This window comes from Ambystoma mexicanum, chromosome 9 (genome assembly GCF_040938575.1).
Source record: "Ambystoma mexicanum isolate Mex_15411 chromosome 9, UKY_AmexF1_1, whole genome shotgun sequence".
In the NCBI taxonomy this organism is placed as follows: domain Eukaryota; kingdom Metazoa; phylum Chordata; class Amphibia; order Caudata; family Ambystomatidae; genus Ambystoma; species Ambystoma mexicanum.
The window spans coordinates 82682571-82702884 of record NC_090931.1 but is presented as its reverse complement, the minus strand read 5'-3'; the positions used below and the strand labels follow the sequence as shown (position 1 = coordinate 82702884).

Genomic DNA, 20314 nt, shown 5'->3' with positions numbered 1-20314 from the left:
GGCCACAGGCACCTACCAGCATACAGTGGGACAGATGCATGGCATCTCACAACCAGTATTATCCCGCACGCTGAACCAGGTACTCTATGCCCTCCTGAAGCATGCACCTGAACACATCCATGCCACGGACTGCCCAGGAGATTGCAAACACAAAAGTTGGCTTCTATTCACTGGCAGGCATCCCAAGTTGCATCGGGGCCATCGACTTTACCCATGTGGAATTGGTGGTCCCACATCACGAAGTAGTCTACCGAACCAGGAAGCAATTCCACTCTATCAATGTCCAAATGGTATGTGACGCCAACAAGATAATCACACATTGCTGTGTACGATTTCCCGGATCAACCCATGATTCCATGGTCCTGCGGAACTCAACTATCCCACGCAACAAGGAGCAACACACCGGACAACGTTTGTGGCTACTTGGTGAGTAGCAGGGCAAGTACATGGCAATGTGACTGGGGGGGGGGGAGGATACATACTCCAACTGGGTGTGAAGGGGGGAAGATACGTACTCCAACTGGGTGTGAAGGGGGGGGGGGATACGTACTCCAACTGGGTGTAGCCCGTCATATGTGGGCAAAATGCACATACAGATGTACGGCAATGTCCATCTGGGAAGGCGGCAATGTACTTGCGATGAACCGACATGCAAGTATAGGCTACACAACACATGACATTCCAGTTCTAGTAACATTAAACATCCAGCCACATACAAATTGCACAACATTCCACGCCACAAAATACAAAAATTCCACACATGCCATCAAGATTGCATCATGAATTAGTCCAGCACAAGATCAATAAAGCAATGTGCCCTATAATGCATGCAAAGGGATCACCACTAGCCATAGCATTTCCCCACGCACCTATTCCACCGCTGAAGAGATGCCTCTGCATGGCAACATCAACGTTGGAATGGCAGTACACCAGCAGTGTGGAAAGATATCTGCCTGGGCCCAGGGACAAATGTATGGGAGGATTGGTCCAAGAGACCCCCCTCCCCTGCATCCTCTCCCCCCAGTGAAGTCCATGGCTCGTCACTGGCTGAAGACATTGACCAAACCTGCTGAATTTAGCTAGGCCCTGGAAACCATTTTGTGAAATAAAGATGGTTTGAGCCCTGTGCACCGCAGCGCGGCCCCCACCCTTGGAGAGTTTCAATTATCCCTGTGGCCGCAGCTCTCTGGCAGATCCGCTGAGAGCCCGTTGCCACAAACAGACGGACATGAGCTAGTGTTAGATACCAACACTAACATTTCACCTTCCGCAGTGTATCGCTGTTTCCAGTATGACCCGGCCAGCAGGGCCGGGTGGAAAAGAACTGTAAAATGATCCCATGACAAAAGCAGAGTCCCCAAATACTAATGAGCAAACCACCTGTGATGAAACTTCTCTCCACGACCTCTGACTAAAAAACCTGTAACCTCCATAAAAATGGCAGAATGTGTGCTTATATGATATTAGGGATGAAGCACCCACATCCCTGTAGCTATGCGCAAACAGTAAAAGTGTTGCGGGTGGTTTTTCATGCTCTGTGTTTTACCAAGAAGCCTGCACCCCAAGGTCCCATGCCATAACTGAACTAATGCTGCTGGAGTGCAAGGGAAGACAAATGCAACCCTATTGGGAGCTCACGTAAGGGGTGCATGAAAATGCACGATATGTATGTCCAAGCTCACCATGTGTCACTGCCGTCAGTCTTATTGGCGGGTTGTTCCTGCGCGCTCCACCAACCTTACTACTACCTCACTTACCGCACATGTACAGACATGTAACAAAACGTTGTGGTTGTTAAATACTTAGCGTATAAGTAATGTGTTCTAATTGGCCATATGAAAGGTACTAACAATGTCAAAAACGTGAGCTTTGAAAAGACTCAATGAGGATTGTATATTATGTGAATGTTTATGTCTCTTCCACCTAAATCTGCAACGCACGAGGAAAATACCTTTGTGAGCACATGCAAGGCCATTCCCCCTCCCCCCCCCCCCAGTGAAGCCTGCCAGACGAAAAAGCAGAGGCCTGTGCTGCTCTGCTTCACCTCCCCCAAGTCGGCTGGAGCCGCTTCAAACATTCACATTCCCCCGCAGCGCCCAAGGCCACAGCCTGCCACCTGAATTATTTACAACCCAGCAGTAAACCCCGGCCTAAAAACACAGATCCAGAGGCGCCCTTTCTTAGGCTCCACGACCCACCGGCTCACCTTAGGTTAATGGCCCCTGTAAAATTAGGACACCCAATATTATGGCAACACTACAGGAACACATCCATAATGACTTCTAACGAGACATAACGCGGACCGCCTGTCCCATGCCCTGAGACCCCACCTCGCGACCTATGATACGCGGTCAACAGGACGATGGTAACCATATATTGATGCATCGCCAAAAGACCCCACTCTTGGTGCATTCCTCCTGTGTTGCATTAACCTGTAGAATAACATTGTAAGATTTACCAGGGAAGATAATATTGCAATGTTGAATGACTGCGGTGTGCGTGGCCCTAGGGCAGAAAGCCAGGAGAGACATTCATCACTGACACTGGTCACGGCTGGCACAACAACACCGTCCCGATGAGCACAGCTGACCTGCCAGGCCCAGCCCAACCCACGAGGGTAACCAGCGACGTCCTCCAGCCACGGCAAACGACATTGCAGCAACACCTATAGTTAATCGTCGTCACCCACTCCCCACTAACTTGTGACCCCTATAGCATGTAGGTTCTTATGACGCATTCTGTAAATATATACGCCTGTCATTGGTATTGTCAGACAGAGCGCTCTCGAAGTTTGCAGAGTTCTTTGCATGCCCTATTCTGATTAACTCCCATTTAAGCTCACCCGCACTTGTCCTGGCCTTATTCCCATCCTGGGAGAGTCCTATTGTCTCATTGTGGGGAGGATCGTGCTATCTGGGGGACGCTCGCCTTCACACCGAAGACCGTGCATCACCCAGGACATGTCAATTACTGTTTGAGGCATCAATGTGGCATGTCTACTTGCAGGGTCAACCTCCCCCTTGCACGTTGCTGCCACCCAGACCATCTGCATGTATGCTGTCAATTGTGTACTTCAATCACAATGCAATATCAATGTGTGATATGAACAGGCCGCTCTTGAAGTGAACAGTAACAGGACCCCGTTCCTTCCCCCACACAGGTGATGCGGGCTATCCCCTGAAGACCTGGCTCCTCACACCTGTACGGAACCCACAGAACAGGCACGAGGAGGAATACAATCGTGCACATACCCGTATCCGCATCGTGATCAAGCAGACTTTTGGCCTTTTGAAGTCACGGTTTAGGTGCATTAGCAGGTCTGGCGGTGCTCTCCTGTATGGACATGAGAAGGTGGGCAAGATCACCACGGTATGTGTCATGCTGCACAATATGTGTATCAGACGGAATGTGCCACTGCCCCGAGGTTGAAATGGAAGCACCTGATGAGGATGATGATGGTGATGAGTACGGAGGTGAAGGGGATGCAGGTCTTGCAAGAGGGGATGGGCAGGAGGGACGTGCTGTGAGACAGCATCTATCAACCAAATATTCTGAGGAACAGGTTTACGTACTGTCACATGGATATGGGTATCAATGCACTGGTGTATGTTTGGGAGCACGTAATGGACCCCGTTGCCAATAAAGTACACATACACAATGAAGATGTCCAACAAGCCTATGTTTTGATCATAAACCAGTGTATTGAGAAACAGAACGGTGCAGAAGTGCAAGTAACAAAACATCCCACCACCCTACCCCCCACAACAGACCCATAACACCCTACCCCCACACCCCCCACCAACAGTCCCTCATGCATCTGGCATGTTTGCCCTGGCCAATGCACACAGATGAATCTCCATTGGCACCCTATTTGCCATTGTCTTTGGCAGCATCTTGGGGACGGTCAGTCGTGCGCCTGGTGGTGCGTGTAGAACGCCGGAGGGGGCTTGTCTGTCTCGACCCCGAAGATGATGGGGCAGACTGGGCTGGCTGTGAAAAGTGGCGGTCCATGGTGTCGGCCATTCGAACAAGGACCTCCCTGAGCATCGCTATCTCGTTGCATAGCCTGTCGGTGTTAGCATCCATTCTCTCAGTGGAGTGCCTCACCGTCTCCACAATGTTCTCCCCGAGTCAGGCAGCCTCCTCGACATGCTGGCCAACCAGCACAGTCAGCTCATGTTGTCGCTCCAGGATGGTCGTCAGTTGGGGGGCAGTGCTGGGTGACCGTGCACTGGACGCTGTGCCCTCTGATGCACCCACTGCAGCAGGTGAAGGTAACATGGGGGACATAATTGCTGGGTAGTTGTCCTCAACAGTCACATCAGACCCAGGGGTCTGGGTTGGGGCTGGCTCTGGGGCTCTAGGGGGGCTTGGGGTGTGCATCACCATAGGCTCCACTAGGGTGTCCTCCGGATCGGGGGGCAGTGGCGGCTGCCTCACCAGCGGAGCTAGCCGCAGCGGATGGTGGGCCCTCGGTGGCAGGCATTGGTGCAAGTGGGTTCTCCACTGGTGGTGGAGCTGCAGTTTCTGGTGCAGCTACTACTGCCCTGGCAGTGGCACTGTGGCGAGGTTTTCTGCTCGTCAGGTGGGGCCTTGCACCCTTGCCCCTGGATGATGTAGGGGTGTCCTCCGGCTGCTGTGCCCTTGGCCTCTTGCACGCATCAGTGGCATCCTCACCATCTGTATGTGAGCCTGTCAGGGACGAGAAGGGGGATGGCATTGGTTGCGTTTCAATATACTTCATGCAGATTACGTAAATGATGCAGTTGTGGCCATTGGGACTTAGTTGTGGATGCAGGTGATGTGCCAGTTCAGTGCCTCATCCATGCATGGTTGTGTTTGGAACTTGTCTCTGGTGATGTGTGCATGTGTGTGTGTTTGGGTCCGACACTGACTTGGTGAGGGATGGATGCATGTGTGGATGTGTGTCCATGCATGAGAGGAGTCTGTGCTCACATATGGGGGGACAGTACATTCACATTGCATCCTGTCATGTGTACACTCACCTCCATCTGAAGTGGTACCCACGCCGAACTCCATGCTGCCCACTCCTTCAATGGATTCAACGGCAATCAGATTGGAACATGTCTCCTCCCATTCCTTCATTCGGATAGGTGAACGATCTCCACCGGCATTGGCAATGCCATGGTTTTCAGCCAGGATGCCCCTCACCCGCAGTCTGAGGTCGTCCCACCTCTTCCTGCATGGGGTGCTATCTGCACTATCGTGGAAGCCGGTAAGAGACTTTTAGGGGACTTTACCGGCATGGCGGTAGGGTCATTAACGGCATGGCGATATGCTTGTGTCCACGTTCTCGTGCGCTATTAGCGCCCTCTTGCGAGGGAGGACACGTTAATAGTGCCATGCCGCTAATTTGCGGTTTTTACCGCACAACGTGTAATGAGGCCCAGTGTTTGCCTGAACCATAGTAATTGCTGTCCCTTGTGTAAACACGTTTACTGCTCACTTACTCTTGAGATAAGTCTGGCTGCTCCGCTACTGCTACCACTATAACTGTAGTACAGGCTTGCACCAAAAGTGAAATTGTACCGTCACTTGTAGTCTTAATTGTGTGTAGTGTTCCCAAAGGGCACTGCATGTAATTCTGCCTAACACCCACATAATCATTATTACAGCCAGTTAACTGATCTCAGTACAAAACCAGGAATAGAGTTGAATTGGAGCAAAAAGGGACACCAACTGTTGAGTTAAAGAGAAGTAGAAGAGATATAGTTAACCTTGGAAATGGGGAAAATAACTCCACATCCTGTACCAAGACAAAACAAGATTGGAGAGGAAGCAAGATATGGAAGAGAGCCGAGAGAGAATTGGCAATTAAATCACACATTATACCAAGAGGCTATAAAAGCACATGTTGAGAATCCCAGCCAACAAACAAGGATCAACAAGAGAACCCACAGAAGGATAAAGACCGAGGAGAGACGGCAAAGTAATCAAAGGGTTTTATGGAAACAGTTAAGAGACGGTTCACAAGCCAGGTATTGAAAGACTGGTACTAGAAATACCCTAACCAGAGTGATATCAGTTTCAAGAATCATTTTCAAGAGACTATCTTTCAATCACCTTTCAAAAGACTGGTTCTAGATGTACCTTCAGGAGAAGGGAGTCAATCCACTGACCCAAGTTAGTTTTTGCATAGTGTTAGAGGTTGTTTTTGGACAGCAGACATATTTGTTTTGACAACTGACTGATGAGCACCTTAGTTAATAACATAGGCAGGGAACACAGATAGTGCCAAGGAAAGATAAAACTTATCAGTTTTATTTAAAAAAATACTTAATACTATGGCACAAATGTGTCCGCGTCCTCCTTTCGACTCGCCACACACCAGTCTCAGGGACCGGTACTAATATCACTGTTGCCCTGAAGAGGGGGGAGAGGAGAGGGAAAAGGGAGCAGAGAGGGGTAGACACACACACACACACACACCCCCCTCCGAAAACTGGTTTGTTATAGTCTGTTAGATTCATGGTTTCAAAAACACAAAAAAGTAGTTTCACTTTTTGGCAAGGATTCCGATGTTGTACATGCAAGCTCATGACAATTTAAGAGCCAACACTTTCTAGACATTGGGATGAACTTCAAATCAACACTAAAATGAAGGTTCAAAAATAGGATGCACTCCTTCCTTGCCCCTCTTTCACCTCACCTGTGGGTATTCTTCTGTAGGTATTACACGACTCAACATGGCCAGCACAAAGGCTGCCGTTTTCCCCGTCCCAGATTGACTTTGAGCAATTAAATTTTGCGGCCTAAAAAAGGTAAAAGTTATGTTAAGCATTGGCCATATTTAGGTCACAAATTAAAATGCTTTAGTAATTATTTGATCACAAAAGTCACGGGTGGAAGGTTTCGAATGAATCTAAACCACTGGCAATTGCTCTGGGCAACCTTCCACACCACCGTTTTTTAGCCCGTCTGCGCCATTGCAAAAGGGGACCAGCCATGTGCAAATCAGTCAGCAGCTACCGCCATCGAAGGTAGCAGCCCAGCCCGAACTGCTAGGCCGGTCCCCTCTGCACAGAAAACCAAGCAACCCCAGACATGTTTCGGCCTTGTTGGACCTCCTCAGTGAGGTGCAGCCTGGTTCCCTATGGCGCAGCAAGCAGGGGACCCACGTCTGGGCATACCCGCTCACAAGGTAATTATTTGTACAATGCATGAGCTATTAGGAGTGCAAAATTACTCACCGTAGTGACTACCTTAACTAGTCCATTTTCCTCCATACTTGTGGGACATTCCGTCCTTAGGGACGGGACCGGAGCACTTTTGTAAAAAAGCATCAAAACTTTATGTGGGGGCACCACAAGCGGTCATGACACCACCCTACTGAGCTCTGCCCCACGCATCGCCCCTCAGTCCTTTTCCATCGCCAGGTCTGAGACCATTTAAGCAATAGAGGATACTTTTTAGAGGGGACGGTGGGCATATGGAGGAAAGGGGACTATGGACTAGGAGTAAGGTAGTCACTACAGTGAGTAACTTTGTTATACTTCTACGTCCCCTTTCCTCCATACTTGTGGAAGATTACCAATCACACCTCACAGGTAATCCGTGTGGATGGAAAACCACTTTACTGGAATAGGTACTCAAGAACGGCCTGGCCAAAATGGGCATCGGCCCTGAAGCTCAGGTCCAAGCAGTAGCTGCCCTGGCAATGGTTTCCCAAGGGACATAGCTTTGGAAGGCAACAGCAGCCGCTTTTCCACATACAAGAAACAACTTCAGAGGTTGAAGGCCCTGAATGCTATATGCTTCTGAAATACAGGAGGCAATCCATCAGGAGATAGTAACTTTGGAAGCCAGTTCCCCTTCAGGTCTCCGAATGCGACAGTTGCGAGGAGCCCGAGAGTTCACTCATTCTATCAAAGTAAAACTTCAGGGCTGGTCTGACGTCCAAGTTGTTTAAAACTCTCAGATGGAGGATTAGGAGGAAAAAAAAAAAAAAAAAATTTTAAAAGACAGGTAAGGAATCGATTGATTCAGCTAAAGATAAAAAAAAATACAAAAAAAAAGAATCGGTAACCACCTTAGGAAGGATCAGTGAAGCACAACCTCATCCTTGTGAAAGTGAGGCACGGATGCTCCACAGAAAGAGCCTGAAGGGAATAGTTGATTACCTGTAACTCCATTTCTCTAGCATTGGTATCTTTCATGGATTCACATGCTTGGAATATTCCCCGTCGTCAGGCTGGGAATCCTCTGTAAATTATATAGACATTTTCCATAGGAAAAATTCCACACTTGTGTCCTATCTACGTCGTTTTGGGCCGCGCAGCCGGCGCCACTAGGACGTAGGGGTATATATATAGCCCCGCCCCTGCGGCTCCCTCAGATTTCGGCCCCCAAAGTAGTATGGGGGATCTCTGGTTTGCATGCTCAGGGGAGGCAGGCGGGCGCATGTGAATCCATGAACGATACCAATGCTGGAGAAAGTTACAGGTAAGAAACTATTCCCTTCTCCAGCATTGGATTTTTCATGGATTTACATGCTTAGAATAGATTGTATAGCAGTATCCCCCCAACATTGGAGGCGTGTATGCAAACCAACATCACAATAATCACAATGCATATTTACCATGGCAACACATTACATTATAGTATGTTAACAGTGAAAGACGACACTTTAAAGCATAGTTGCCGAAGGGTGTAACCCCCACTTGGGGCTTACCTTATTGGAACAGGTGACGTAGTAATGCACGCCCCATCTGTGTATCTTCGGCATGTTGCTGTGCAAGACAGTAGTGCCGGGTAAACGTGTGTGGTACCGACCAGGAAGCCGCCTGACAGATATCCCCAGCGGAATTCCGGACCACAACGCAGTCGACGACGATGTAGATCTCGTCGAATGGGCCCTTGGACGCTTTTCTAGCGGTTTTCCGGCCTTGGAATGACAATAAGAAATGGCCGAAGACACCCATCTGGATAGTCCTTGTTTGGAGTTCGCCTTAGCCGCAGGACCATAAGCTACGAAAAGTTGTCTCGTGTCTCTGAAGCTTTGAGTGCGATGGAGATAAAATTTCTTCATCAATTCAGATGTTTGGAAACTGTTGGAGGGCCTATTCTGGAAAAGAGTATTGGGCTTACCGACATCAACTCCAATGGAAAGTGTGCATAAGGAACTAGGCCTATCGTCCCTTTACATATCTACGGTCTGGAAATCCCTGACACTCCTCTGCAAATGTCTGCACCCCCAGGAAAGAAGTGGATTTGTAGCAATTAACGAAGCAATCAAAAGACAATTGATTCCGGTCCTAACCAAGTGGCAATTAATTTGTTTAGAAATCCTGAATACCATAGCACTAAAACCAGACAATCTCATGTTAAATCCGCTCATGGTAAAGAGAAAACTCTTGGACTGGGACTGGATAGCCACCCTGGACAGGCTCAGTGCTTTGCCATCAATCACCCAAGGCATGGACGAGCACTATTGCAGAGGCACCGTCCACCCTTACTTGGATAAATTTCCCTCAAATACGGAAAGACAGCGGTTCTTAAAATTCAGACTAAACCTCTTCCACACAAGAGAAGTCTTAGGGAGAAGAACCAAAAAAGAGGAATAACCCAGTCTGCTGTGTCGAGGCTGTGGGCAAGAGGCTGAAACCTAGCATCTAGTGATGAATTGTGTTACCTTAACTAAGTTCAGAGGGAAATGGTTGGGGACGCACCTTTCAAATTTAAGCACTTTAACCTTGCAGGACAGGTGGCTAATTCTGAGGAGGGAAAAAGTATCTACGACCCTGGCTCTGTTGAACTTTATGAGAGAAACCTTTACAATTTTGGACATAGTTATTTTTCTCGAGTTATACTATATCTATATATCTATCTATATATCTATATCTATATATATACACATACATATACATTTCATGTAACTTTTCTCTTCTTCCTTTTTTTCAATTCTTTTCTTTTTATCTCCACAATGCATTCAATAAAAAAAAAAGATAAAATTTTAAAGCTCTTATCACGTCCAATGTATGGAGACTCTTCTCCGCCACCGAAGACGGTGTTGGAAAAAAAAGTAGGCAACACTATAGAAGCGCGTTTATGGAACATGGAAGGCACTTTAGGTATGAAATGCGGGTTAATGGCCAGCACAACTTTATTACTGAAAAACCTCAGATACGGAGGGTCGATCACTAAAGCTTGTATTTCTGACAGACGTTGAGCTGAAGTAATAGCCACCAGGAAAGCCAATTTCCAAGACCAACATTTTAATGATGTCGACGACATTGGTTCAAAAGGGGGTTTCATCAGGGCTGCCAGAACCAGGTTTAGACTCCAGATCGGAGGAAACTTCTTCGTGGGAGGAAAAGTTTGAAACAACCCTTTAAGGAAGTGTTTAACTAGGCGGTCACTGAACAATGGAATTGAATGTCTCTTTCGAGTAAATCTCGAGATGGCAGCCAGATGCACCTTTATGGATGAAACAGACAAACCGTTTTTAGCCAGGAGCAACAAGTATGGTAGGAGCTGTTCCGGCGTGATAGTCAGCGGGACCAAACCTGGTTGACCTGCGCACCACATGCAGAACCTTTTCCATTTGTATGAATATGAAGCGTTCATGGAAGGTGCCCTTGACGCTTGCAAAATGCGACGACAATCCGCTGGGATCGCTAACGCGCCAAACTCTGAGAAATCAGGAGCCAGGCCGTCAGACTGAGGCTGTCTGGGTCGTGATGCCAAACGACCCCTTTCTCCTGAGACAGAAGGTTGGGGATCTTCTGGAACCTCATTGGTTCTGCCGCTGAAAGGTGAAGTAGATCGGAGAACCGCACCTGTCTGGCCCAATACAGGGCCACCAGGATCACCCGACATGGATATCTGTGGATCCATTGCAGAGTTCGACGGATGAGAGGAAATGGGGGAAGGCATACAGAAACTTGCCCCTCCACGGGAAGGAGAATGTGTCCCCTAGCGAGTCTTGTTGTGGCCACCTGCTTGCGTATTGAGACCATTTCTTGTTGTCTCGTCGCAAAGAGATCGAGGGCCGGATGACCCCATTTCGCAAAGACACGGTGCAGTTGTTGGTCGTTCATTTCCCATTCTTGTAGACAATTCATCTCCCTGCTGAGAGCGTCTGCTTTCACATTTTTTACTCCTGGTAAGTGGAACGCCAACAGATGTATGTCGTGTTGGAGGGCCCAGTGCCAGATCTCCTGGGCTTCCGTCGACAGGATCCTGGAGCGAGTTCCTCCCTGCTTTCGTAGATAAAACATTGTTGTTGTGTTGTCCGTCATGATTCTCACCACTGAGCCCTTTATCTGTGGTAGAAAGGATTTCAGGGCCCAATGCACCGCCCTCAACTCTAGCAGATTGATGTGAAGGGCGGATTCTTCCGATGACCAACAACCCTGAACCTGTAAGGACTCCAGATGAGCTCCCCACCCAGTTAGAGAAGCATCCGTCACCACTGTCCTCTGGAACGCAGGTTCCAGCAGGGGCATTCCCATCAGATGTATGGAAATTCTCCATCATTGAAGAGCCTGCACGAGCTGGCCGATGGTCAACTTGTCCGACCAGCGCCCTTGACTCTGTGCCCATCGATCTGCCAAAAATTCCTGACAAGGCCTCATGAAGAGGCGACAATTGTCGATCAAGGGTATGCAGGACGACATGGTCCCCAGCAGGGACATGTACCTTCGCACTGACACGCTGGTGTCGACATTCCATTCCGATGCCTTTTGTTGCAGTTTGTGAATCCTTTCGAGGGATGGCCTCACCAGCCCCGACTGTGTGTGGAACTCTGCCCCCAAAAAGACCAAGGTCCTTGATGGCTTTAATGAGGACTTGTCGAAGTTCACTGCAAAGCCCAAACGTTGTAGGAGGGACATGGTGGCATCTAGGCTTTCTTGTGCCCTTTCCGGAGACAATCCCCTCACTAGCCAGTCGTCCAAATAAGGGTACACATGGTGATCTTCCTTTCTTAACCAGGCTGCTATTGGAGCCAGACATTTGGTGAACGTCCTGGGGGACGATTTTAGTCCGAACGGGAGGACCTTGAACTGATAGTGGGTTCGTCAGACTATGAACCGCAGAAATCTTGTGTCGTCGACGCATCGGGATATGGAAGTATGCGCCCTGAAGGTCTAGCGACGACAAATAATCTCCGGGTTGTATCGATCGGGTCACCTCCTGGAGCGTAAGCATTTTGAATTTTAAATTCTTGAGCAGTTTGTTAAGTGCTCGTAGATCCAGAATGGGACGCCATTTTCCATTTGGTTTCTTGACGACAAAATAACGGAGTACACTCCATGTCCTTATTCTGCCACCGGGACCAGTTCTATAGCCCCTTTCTGCAGCATAAGCGCCACCTCCTGCAGTAGTATTTGAAGGTGGGGCTGAGGCGAGAACACCGGTGGAATGTGTGGCGGCTTGTCCTTGAACTGTAGAGAGTGGCCCAGATGAATCATGTACAAAACCCATTGGTCTGTTATGCGCTCCCACTCGTCGATGTGACGAGACACTCGGCTCCCCAGGACGTCCTGAAACATGTCATTGTTGGTTCTTGGCTTGTTTATCTTTCGTCGACGAAGGGTAGGCACCCCGCCGTCTGGAGGTTTGGTAATCTCTGCCTCTACGAGAAGACTGGGCCGTACGTCTGTAGCCTTGAGACGAGTAGGAGGGTCTGTTGAAACCTCGGTCTCTAGATGACCCAAACCGGGAGTTACCAGAAGCCCCTCTGAAAGGAACGAAAATTCCTACCACTCTGGAGGGCTCCGAGTGACTGCGCCGTGTCAGTATCCTCTTTCATGCTCTTCAAGGCCTCATCAACTTTTTCACCGAACAGTTGTTCCCCTTCACACGGCATATCCAAGACTTCATATTGCACCTCCGGTCTGAACGTAGTGCACTTGAGCCTGGCTGGTCTTTGTAGTACTACGCCATTATTGATTTGCTTAAATCCGGACTCGGCTAGGTCGACAGCAATGTTTATAGCATGGTTGGAGGCCTCTTCTCCTTCCCGTACTAGCAACATGGCGGACTTTCTATGTTCTTCGGGCAAATGTTCCAAGATAGGAGCCAGCCGGTGCCACATTTCCCTGTCATACCTAGACATAATCGCCAAGGAGTTGGCTGCTTTAACTGTAGTCGCTCCGACCGACAGCACCTTTTTCCCAAAAGCGTCGTGCCTCCTGGCTTCGGTGTCCGGCGGGGTCGTGCATTTAGGTTGAGACCTGGCCTTTCTAGCAGCCGCCGCAGATACCACCGATTCCGGCGAAGGTTGAGACGTCAAGCACTTGGGAGTCTATTCCGGAGCCTTGAATTTCTTCTCCAACCAGCCTTTTACTGCAGGTTCCAAGAAAGGATGACGCATGGTCTTCAGGCCCTCTTGCCAGACATGGTCTAAAATAGGGATGGCGAATATGGATTTTCTTCTCTTGCCCATATGATCAAAAATAAAAATCCTTTTTCTCTTCTTCAGGGACTAGGCCAAACTCAGCACACGCCTTACTCATCATGGCATGGAATGCCCCCACGTCGTCAGGTGGTGATGGCTGCGCCGGACTTCTCGGAGCTTCCATTTCCGCTTCGCAGTCCCATGTTGTGTCCCTTGAGGGGAATAGTGAGATGTCTGAACCCGACCCTTCGCGGTCTGAATCAGAGTCCGGTAGTGCTCCCTCTTCTTGTGGGTGAGGGTGATCTTACGCAGCTTGGGAAGCGGCAGTAATCCTGGTCGTCGAGCGAGGAGCCGGGCCCGGCTCCTCGACGAGTGGCGTAGACTGTAACCGTGCCGGGGCACTGGGCAGAGGTATCTGTATGTCCAAACGCTCCAACAGCTTCTGTAGCGTATTTAGTACCTTCAAGGACAGAACTGTCTGGGGGTTCAGGAATGACGAGGTCCCAGGGATGGTACCCCCACTCAAGAGCGTCACCGCACTGGTTGGTTGCAACCCCAGATCGGTTGGGTGCGCGACCGGGCCACGTTCCTCGTCAGCCGACGAGATGGAAAAAGCCGCCTCTGGTTGTAGTAGGGCCTCAGGAGGAACTGGGTCGAAAACCTCTGGTTGCCATCCCATAGACGGAACCACCGTCAACGACGATATGTTTCCTACAGCCGCAGCCTGAACCGTGGGAGGAGCAGCCGATGACACAGGCCTCGACGAGCGGGCCGTCGACGAAGCAAGTGGCGCAGGGCCTTGAGGTGTTCACGCCACTTTCGGGGCCGACTTGCTGGCCGAGGCCTCTCGACTCAAGGTAGACTTATGACGGTCTCCTGAGGAGGATTTAGATGGTTCTTTTCTCTCCTTTTTAGACGAGGAGGAAGACGACGCCTTGTGTGAAGAGGAGGCCTTCGAGTGTTTCTCCGAATGCTTCTCCGAGGGGAGTTTGTCGGGGGTTCCGACTTACTTCTCGAGGCCGTGGAGCCCACCTCTGATGCCGGGTACGCACCCGCCCCGTCATTGAGCCAATCGACAAGGCGCCTTTTTCGGTCTTTGAGGGTCTTCTCGGAGAAGCCCTGACAGATTTCACAAGTGTCCGCTGTGTGGTGAGGAAGACAGTAAATGCAGTCCACATGACCATCCCCTTCGTACACCTTCTTAAGACCGCATGTAGCACACAGATGAAACAACGCCTTTCCAGACATTTTTTCGAGAAGAAAAAACAGTCGCAAGTACAACCTAACCAAATAGCAGATACGCGAGGTAATCCCACTACTTTGGAAGATGGTTGAAATCTGAGGAGCCACGGGGGCGGGGCTATATATACCACTACATCCTAGTGGCGCCGGCGTGCGCGGCCCAAAACAACGTAGATAGGACACAAAAGTGTCAGAATTTTTCCTATGGAAAATGTCTATACAACTTACCGAGGATTCCCCGACGATGGGGAATATTCTAAGCATGTGAATCCATGAAAGATCCAATGCTGCGATCAGAAAAGTGACTTTCCAAGAAAGGCATTTCAGATCGGTAGCAGCCATGGGTTCAAAAGGTTTATGCTAGAACGTGGTGAGGACCACATTCAAATCCAATTTGGGATGAGGGGTGCACACCGGCAGGAAGAGGTGTAGACCAGCAAAATGGTGCTTAATGACTGGATTAGTTAGCTGCCCGTGGACCAGTAGGCCGCAAGGGCCGACAAAGAACTTCTGCATGACAGAACATGAATGCCCTTACCTGCGAGGTGAGACATGAAAGCTAGAACAGTGTCAACCGTAGCCTGCCTGGGGTCAAGCTATTTAGCTAAGCACCAGAGGCAAAAACAGCCATTTGCTCCTATATTGTGTCCTCTTGGAAGGTTTTCTGTCCGCTTGGTTAATAAGCATATTGTCCTCAGACAGATTGAACTGCGCTAAGGATTTGAATTCAGGCACCAGGCTGCCAAGTTGAAAGATTGTGGGGAGGGGTGCCACAGCTGATAGTTTTGGTGATGGTTGCGAATCAGCGGCAATCTGATCAGAGGAAGAATCAGATGCTGAAGTTCCGAGAGCTAGAATCTGGCTGGCCACCAAGGAGCTATGAAGAGGAAAATGCCATTCCATGTGCTCTTGACCATGCAGAGTGAACGATGAATCTGAGGCAATGGTGGACAAGCATAAGCCTTGATGTTGTGCCACGCGATGTTGAGTGTGTCCCCCAAGGAGGACACCCCAAGGCTGTCCCTGGATGCATAAAGAGCAAGTTTCCTGTTTCTAATGGTCGCAAACAGGTCCACTTCTGGAGTGCCCCATTGGCGAAAAAATGTGGAGAACACATTGCTGTTCAATTCCCACTCATAACTGACAGCCGACTGACAGCTGAGCGAGTCTGCAGTTCCATTGATGTGATCCTGAATGTGCACAGCCTGGAGCCAAACCTTGTGTTAAAGGCCCAGTCGCAAACTTGTATGGCTAGATCCACCAAGAAAGGAGGACTTGGTGCCACTCTGCTCGTTTATGTAAAACATTGCGACAGAATTGTCTGTGTGAATATGGGCTACCTTGTTGGTAAATAGACAGCTGAAAGGCTCTGAGCGCCAGAATAATAGCCAGGAGCTGCAGATAATTGATGTGGAACTGCCTGTTCTAAAGTGCCCATAGGTCGAATACTTCGAGGTGACCCATAGTCGCTCCCCACCCCAGAAAGGACGAGTCCATGGTGACCGTCACTTGTGGGCAGGGCTCCTGAAAGGATGGCCCCACAGAAAGGTTTTCCAAAGACCACCATTGCAGATCCACCGTCATGTAGGTAGGACCTAGGATCATCTTGGAGCCCGAGACCAGCTGCTCTGAGGAGCCAGCTGAGTATGCCTCATCTTCAGACATGCAAGCGGAAGGGCTAGCACGTAAGAAGCCATGAGACCCAGAAGTATTTGGAACAGACTAGGCACAGCGGTCACGTGGTCAATAGGTCTGCAATCCTGTCTGTCGTTAGGAACACCCTGGTACTGACAGTATCCCAACGGAAACCCAGGAAAATTAGGTCTTGAGAGCCAGTCATGGACAATTTCCTCCAATTCACTGACAGCCCACGATGGAACAGGAGCTGAGAGACTGAAGATTGGCCAAGGCAGTCTGTGGGCAAGGACTGTGCAGGAGCCAATCGTCCTGATATGGATATACATGAATCCCCTGCAGTCTGAGGAAAGCTGCGAGGGCCAACATCTTTGTAAAGACATGCAGCGCCGAGCTGAGATCCAAAGGGAGCACACAGAACTAGAAGTGTTGTTCTCCCAAGGAGAACCGCAGATATTTCCGATGAGAGCTCCATAGCAGAATGTGCATGTATGCATCCTGAAGGTTCACTACGCTGAGCCAGTCACTCTCCTGAAAAGAGGACTTTATTTGGCAAGGCGTGATCTGTAATTTCTCTTTAGGAAGAGAAAGATTGAACTGGGAAAGAGGATAGTGCGCAGGCCAGCCTGGTTGGGTTTGGGCACTGAAGAGACAGGCGTAGTAGCCCTCTGCTTGCTCCCTGTGGGGAACAGGCTCCACCGCTCTGAGGTCTAGAAGTTTCTGTACCTCGACTCTGCGGGAGAATGACCCAGTCTGCTGGAAGAGAGGGTTAAAGGGTGGGATATAGGGGAGGGGCAAGCGGAAGCCCGCCCGAACGATGGACAAAACCTACCGGTCTTCATGGTCTGCCACGCCACCAGAGGAGACGAGATTCGTCCTCCAACCGGAGCCTCATGCGACTGACAAAAAAGACAATTTGGCTGATTTGTCAGCAGGGAGACTACCTGCCCCTGGAGAGGAGACTGATGGCCGAGAGAAAAACTGCCCTCCTTCGCGCTCTTACGCGGGGCCCGCCCACCAGGGCTTCAGACGGGCGATCCAGAAACCCCCTGGACCTTCCACAACCTAAAATTGGCTGCTGCCAGGATGAGCTTGGTGTTAGCTTGACGAAACTGGAGCGTCGAATTGGAAAATACTTTCTTGCCAATGGCGTCAAGAAGCTTATCCTCGGAGAGGATTTTGGCCGCTGCATTGGAGGATGCAGATGCCGGCTTGGACTGGAGAGCAGCAGCTGCCACTACTGTGGACAGTGGGAGCAGACAAGCCGACAAGGCTATATCTGAGGTGTGAAGCTTGTATCGACCGTCAATCCTCTTGAGATGCAGCCCAATATGGGGTTTGTCACAGATCTAAGCAGAGTAAGATACTCCGTTTATAGAGTTACAACTTGATTTAGTCACAGACACTAATTACTATACATAGATGCATTGAAGATTTATACCCAGTTTGGTACAATTCACGTGCAAAGTTACCCGTTCGTGGTGGAACACTTCTATACGGATTTCGAGTAAGTTTACAGGCAAGCTTTTAGCTACACCGCACAGCACTCTGGTATGCATGCGGAGCACATGGGTTAACTAAAGATCACACAGGCAAACTGATCTAAGATGCCAGCACACCTTCATAGTTTAAGAACCACTATAGGCCTCAGGATAATAACTAAGTTTTAGTCATACAATTCAGGTATGCATGCTGTGCACGAGCTCACAAGAGAACATGCAGCTTAGAGATCAGAGATGCCTGCACACCGTCCTAAATAAGTCACAACCATGGGTCTCAGGATACAGTATTAATATAAAATAACCCCTCTCCTACCCCATCCCGTCCTAGCATGAACATGGTGCCACCATAAGGACAATATATATCCTTAAGTCATGGCACCAATTCTACTGAGAAGAGAGGTTAAGTAATTTGCACATTAGTAATCAGCAGCCATTTTGACAGCGGGATACCAGAGGGAGCATACTTACCCCTTGTAGCTCTCCCTTATGTTTCCCCACAGGAAGCGGAGGTGTCCCTCGGACCAACATGTTGATCCCCAGATGGAATTATTACCTTGTTTATAAATAAATGGTCCTGAAGAAGACGATTATAGCGACCCTGATAATTGAAACCAGTCGACCTGGCATGGCATGAGTAAGCTCATGCTGAATACTAAATCTACCAACATAACATTTGGACACGTCCAGAATGTTTTTTAGAGATAGAAAGCTAATATAGCCTCTCGCCCAGATTGTTCTCCCAGTACATCAACTTTTACGTCTGCATCAGAATAAGGTCTTAAGTGACTGACACTACCTCCAGACACTGCTGATTAAAATGTAGATTGAAATTCCAGATGTGAGGTTAGGTCATTGTGGCTGAGACACAATCATATGGTATTTTGCCTCCCTACATTGATGCCATTGACCTTAACCTGATTTTAAAAGTTTGAAAGTGCAAGTGTATGAAAGAAGGCTGGTTAGGGATATTCTATCTATCCCTGTTAGATAGGCCGTGCACCAACATATGCCTAGGCAAAGACCCCCTTGAAGATAGGGAAAGGGTTTTCTTCAAAGTAGGGACAGCCTTAAAGTATGCCCTCATGGGATCAGAGTGCATGAGCGTCTGAAATCTCCCAGAAAAAACATCCTCAGATTAAGGTCTAGGCACGGGAGTAGGCAGAGGCCGCTCGTGAGGGACATACACCCATGAGTGCAACGAGGAAGGTTGCCAGGTCGGGCCACCGCAGGCTAGGTCCACGTAAATCAATGGTGTGGAACCAGGAGGCAGCGAGACGGTATGAGGCAGCAGTGCCTGAGCATGCCAATCTGTAGAAGGGCGGAACGGTTTGTCCGGTTTCTGGCGTGGAAAAAACTGCTCAGCCCCAAAAGGAATGCTCAACACTAGCCATTGTGAGAGTGGTTGTTGGTGTAAGAGTGGTATCCAAAATGGCCACCATGGACCACAGACGTTGAGCCGCCATTGTGTCGACACCAGAGGAGAACTGAGTCACAGGAGAAAGTGAGGCATCTGTTTCCTAAGGGGAAACGGGGGTCTTGAGCAGCATTTTAGCCTTGAAACAAGGATCCTGGGCCTAGCCGGTGCCGTCAGATCTAGGATGTTCACTGGACATCCTCGATACTGTCCCAGAGTTAACCTCAGGAGGAACCTCAGCGCTGCCAGTACTCGAAGGTCTGTGGTGCGTGACCGCCTTCCTTGTCCCCGCAACAGAATCGGTACCTGCAGGCAAAGAGTGGGCAGGATGGGTAAAACACCTCACCGACAAGACCTTCAAAGAAGGTCCCTCGTTTCTGCGGGTACTGGATTTAGCCCCAAGAAGAGGAACCTGTTTTTTTAACCCGGGACGTAAAGCTCCCTTAATAGGGGCCTCGATTCGTGACTCTGTATGTAAAGCTGCAGATATGGAGACCTCAGGCCGAACCCTGGAATCCAGAGCCACAGAATAACTGGCTTGAACTTTACCCCCAAAAAAAAGAACTTTGGAAGAGTGTCTTGTTTTGGCAGGGATGTCCCCGAGCTACACAAGCCCCTCCCAGTCCTGGAAGATCACAAAAAGTCCCCAGGCTGTGGTGACCTAAAAGGTAAAGAACTTACAGGGCGTTTCTTCTTCTCGTCGATTAAGAGCTGTAAGGAGGAACGCGCTGGAACACAACCTCCCACCGAAGAAGACTATGCTGGAGTGCCCGGACAGACAGGGAGTCACAATAAAGACACGAGTCACACCGATGTTCTGGGTCTAGACACTCCAAACAGGATGAGGATCCGCCCCTGCGAAACGACATTTGCATGAAGAACAGGACACGAATCCCAGATGCTCTGGCATAGACAGAGGTCTAGCAAACTGTAGAACCGGAGAAAGAATCAAGCTAACAGGACTAAAAAACTAAAAAACTTCCAGTGATACAAGTGCCTCCAGTCCCGACCGTGCATAGAAAAGGACTAAAGGGTGATGCGGGCCTCGGCTCAGGAGGGTGGGGTCACGGCTGCAATAAAAAGGACAAAACAAGTTTTGATGCTTTTTTACAAAAGTGATCCAGTCCCGTCAGATGGCATGTCCCACAAGTATGGAGG

General features: G+C 49.4%; 1 protein-coding gene across 4 annotated transcripts in view; it reads right to left on the bottom strand.

The window, feature by feature from the left end:
• Positions 1-20314, bottom strand: part of DDX25 (DEAD-box helicase 25) — a 1022381-nt gene that overhangs the window by 740607 nt on the left and 261460 nt on the right. For all 4 annotated transcript variants that reach the window (XM_069617288.1, XM_069617290.1, XM_069617287.1 and 1 more), the window contains one exon: positions 6671-6773. In XM_069617288.1, the coding sequence (XP_069473389.1) occupies positions 6671-6773 (103 nt within the window). The remainder of the gene's footprint in view (positions 1-6670; positions 6774-20314) is intronic.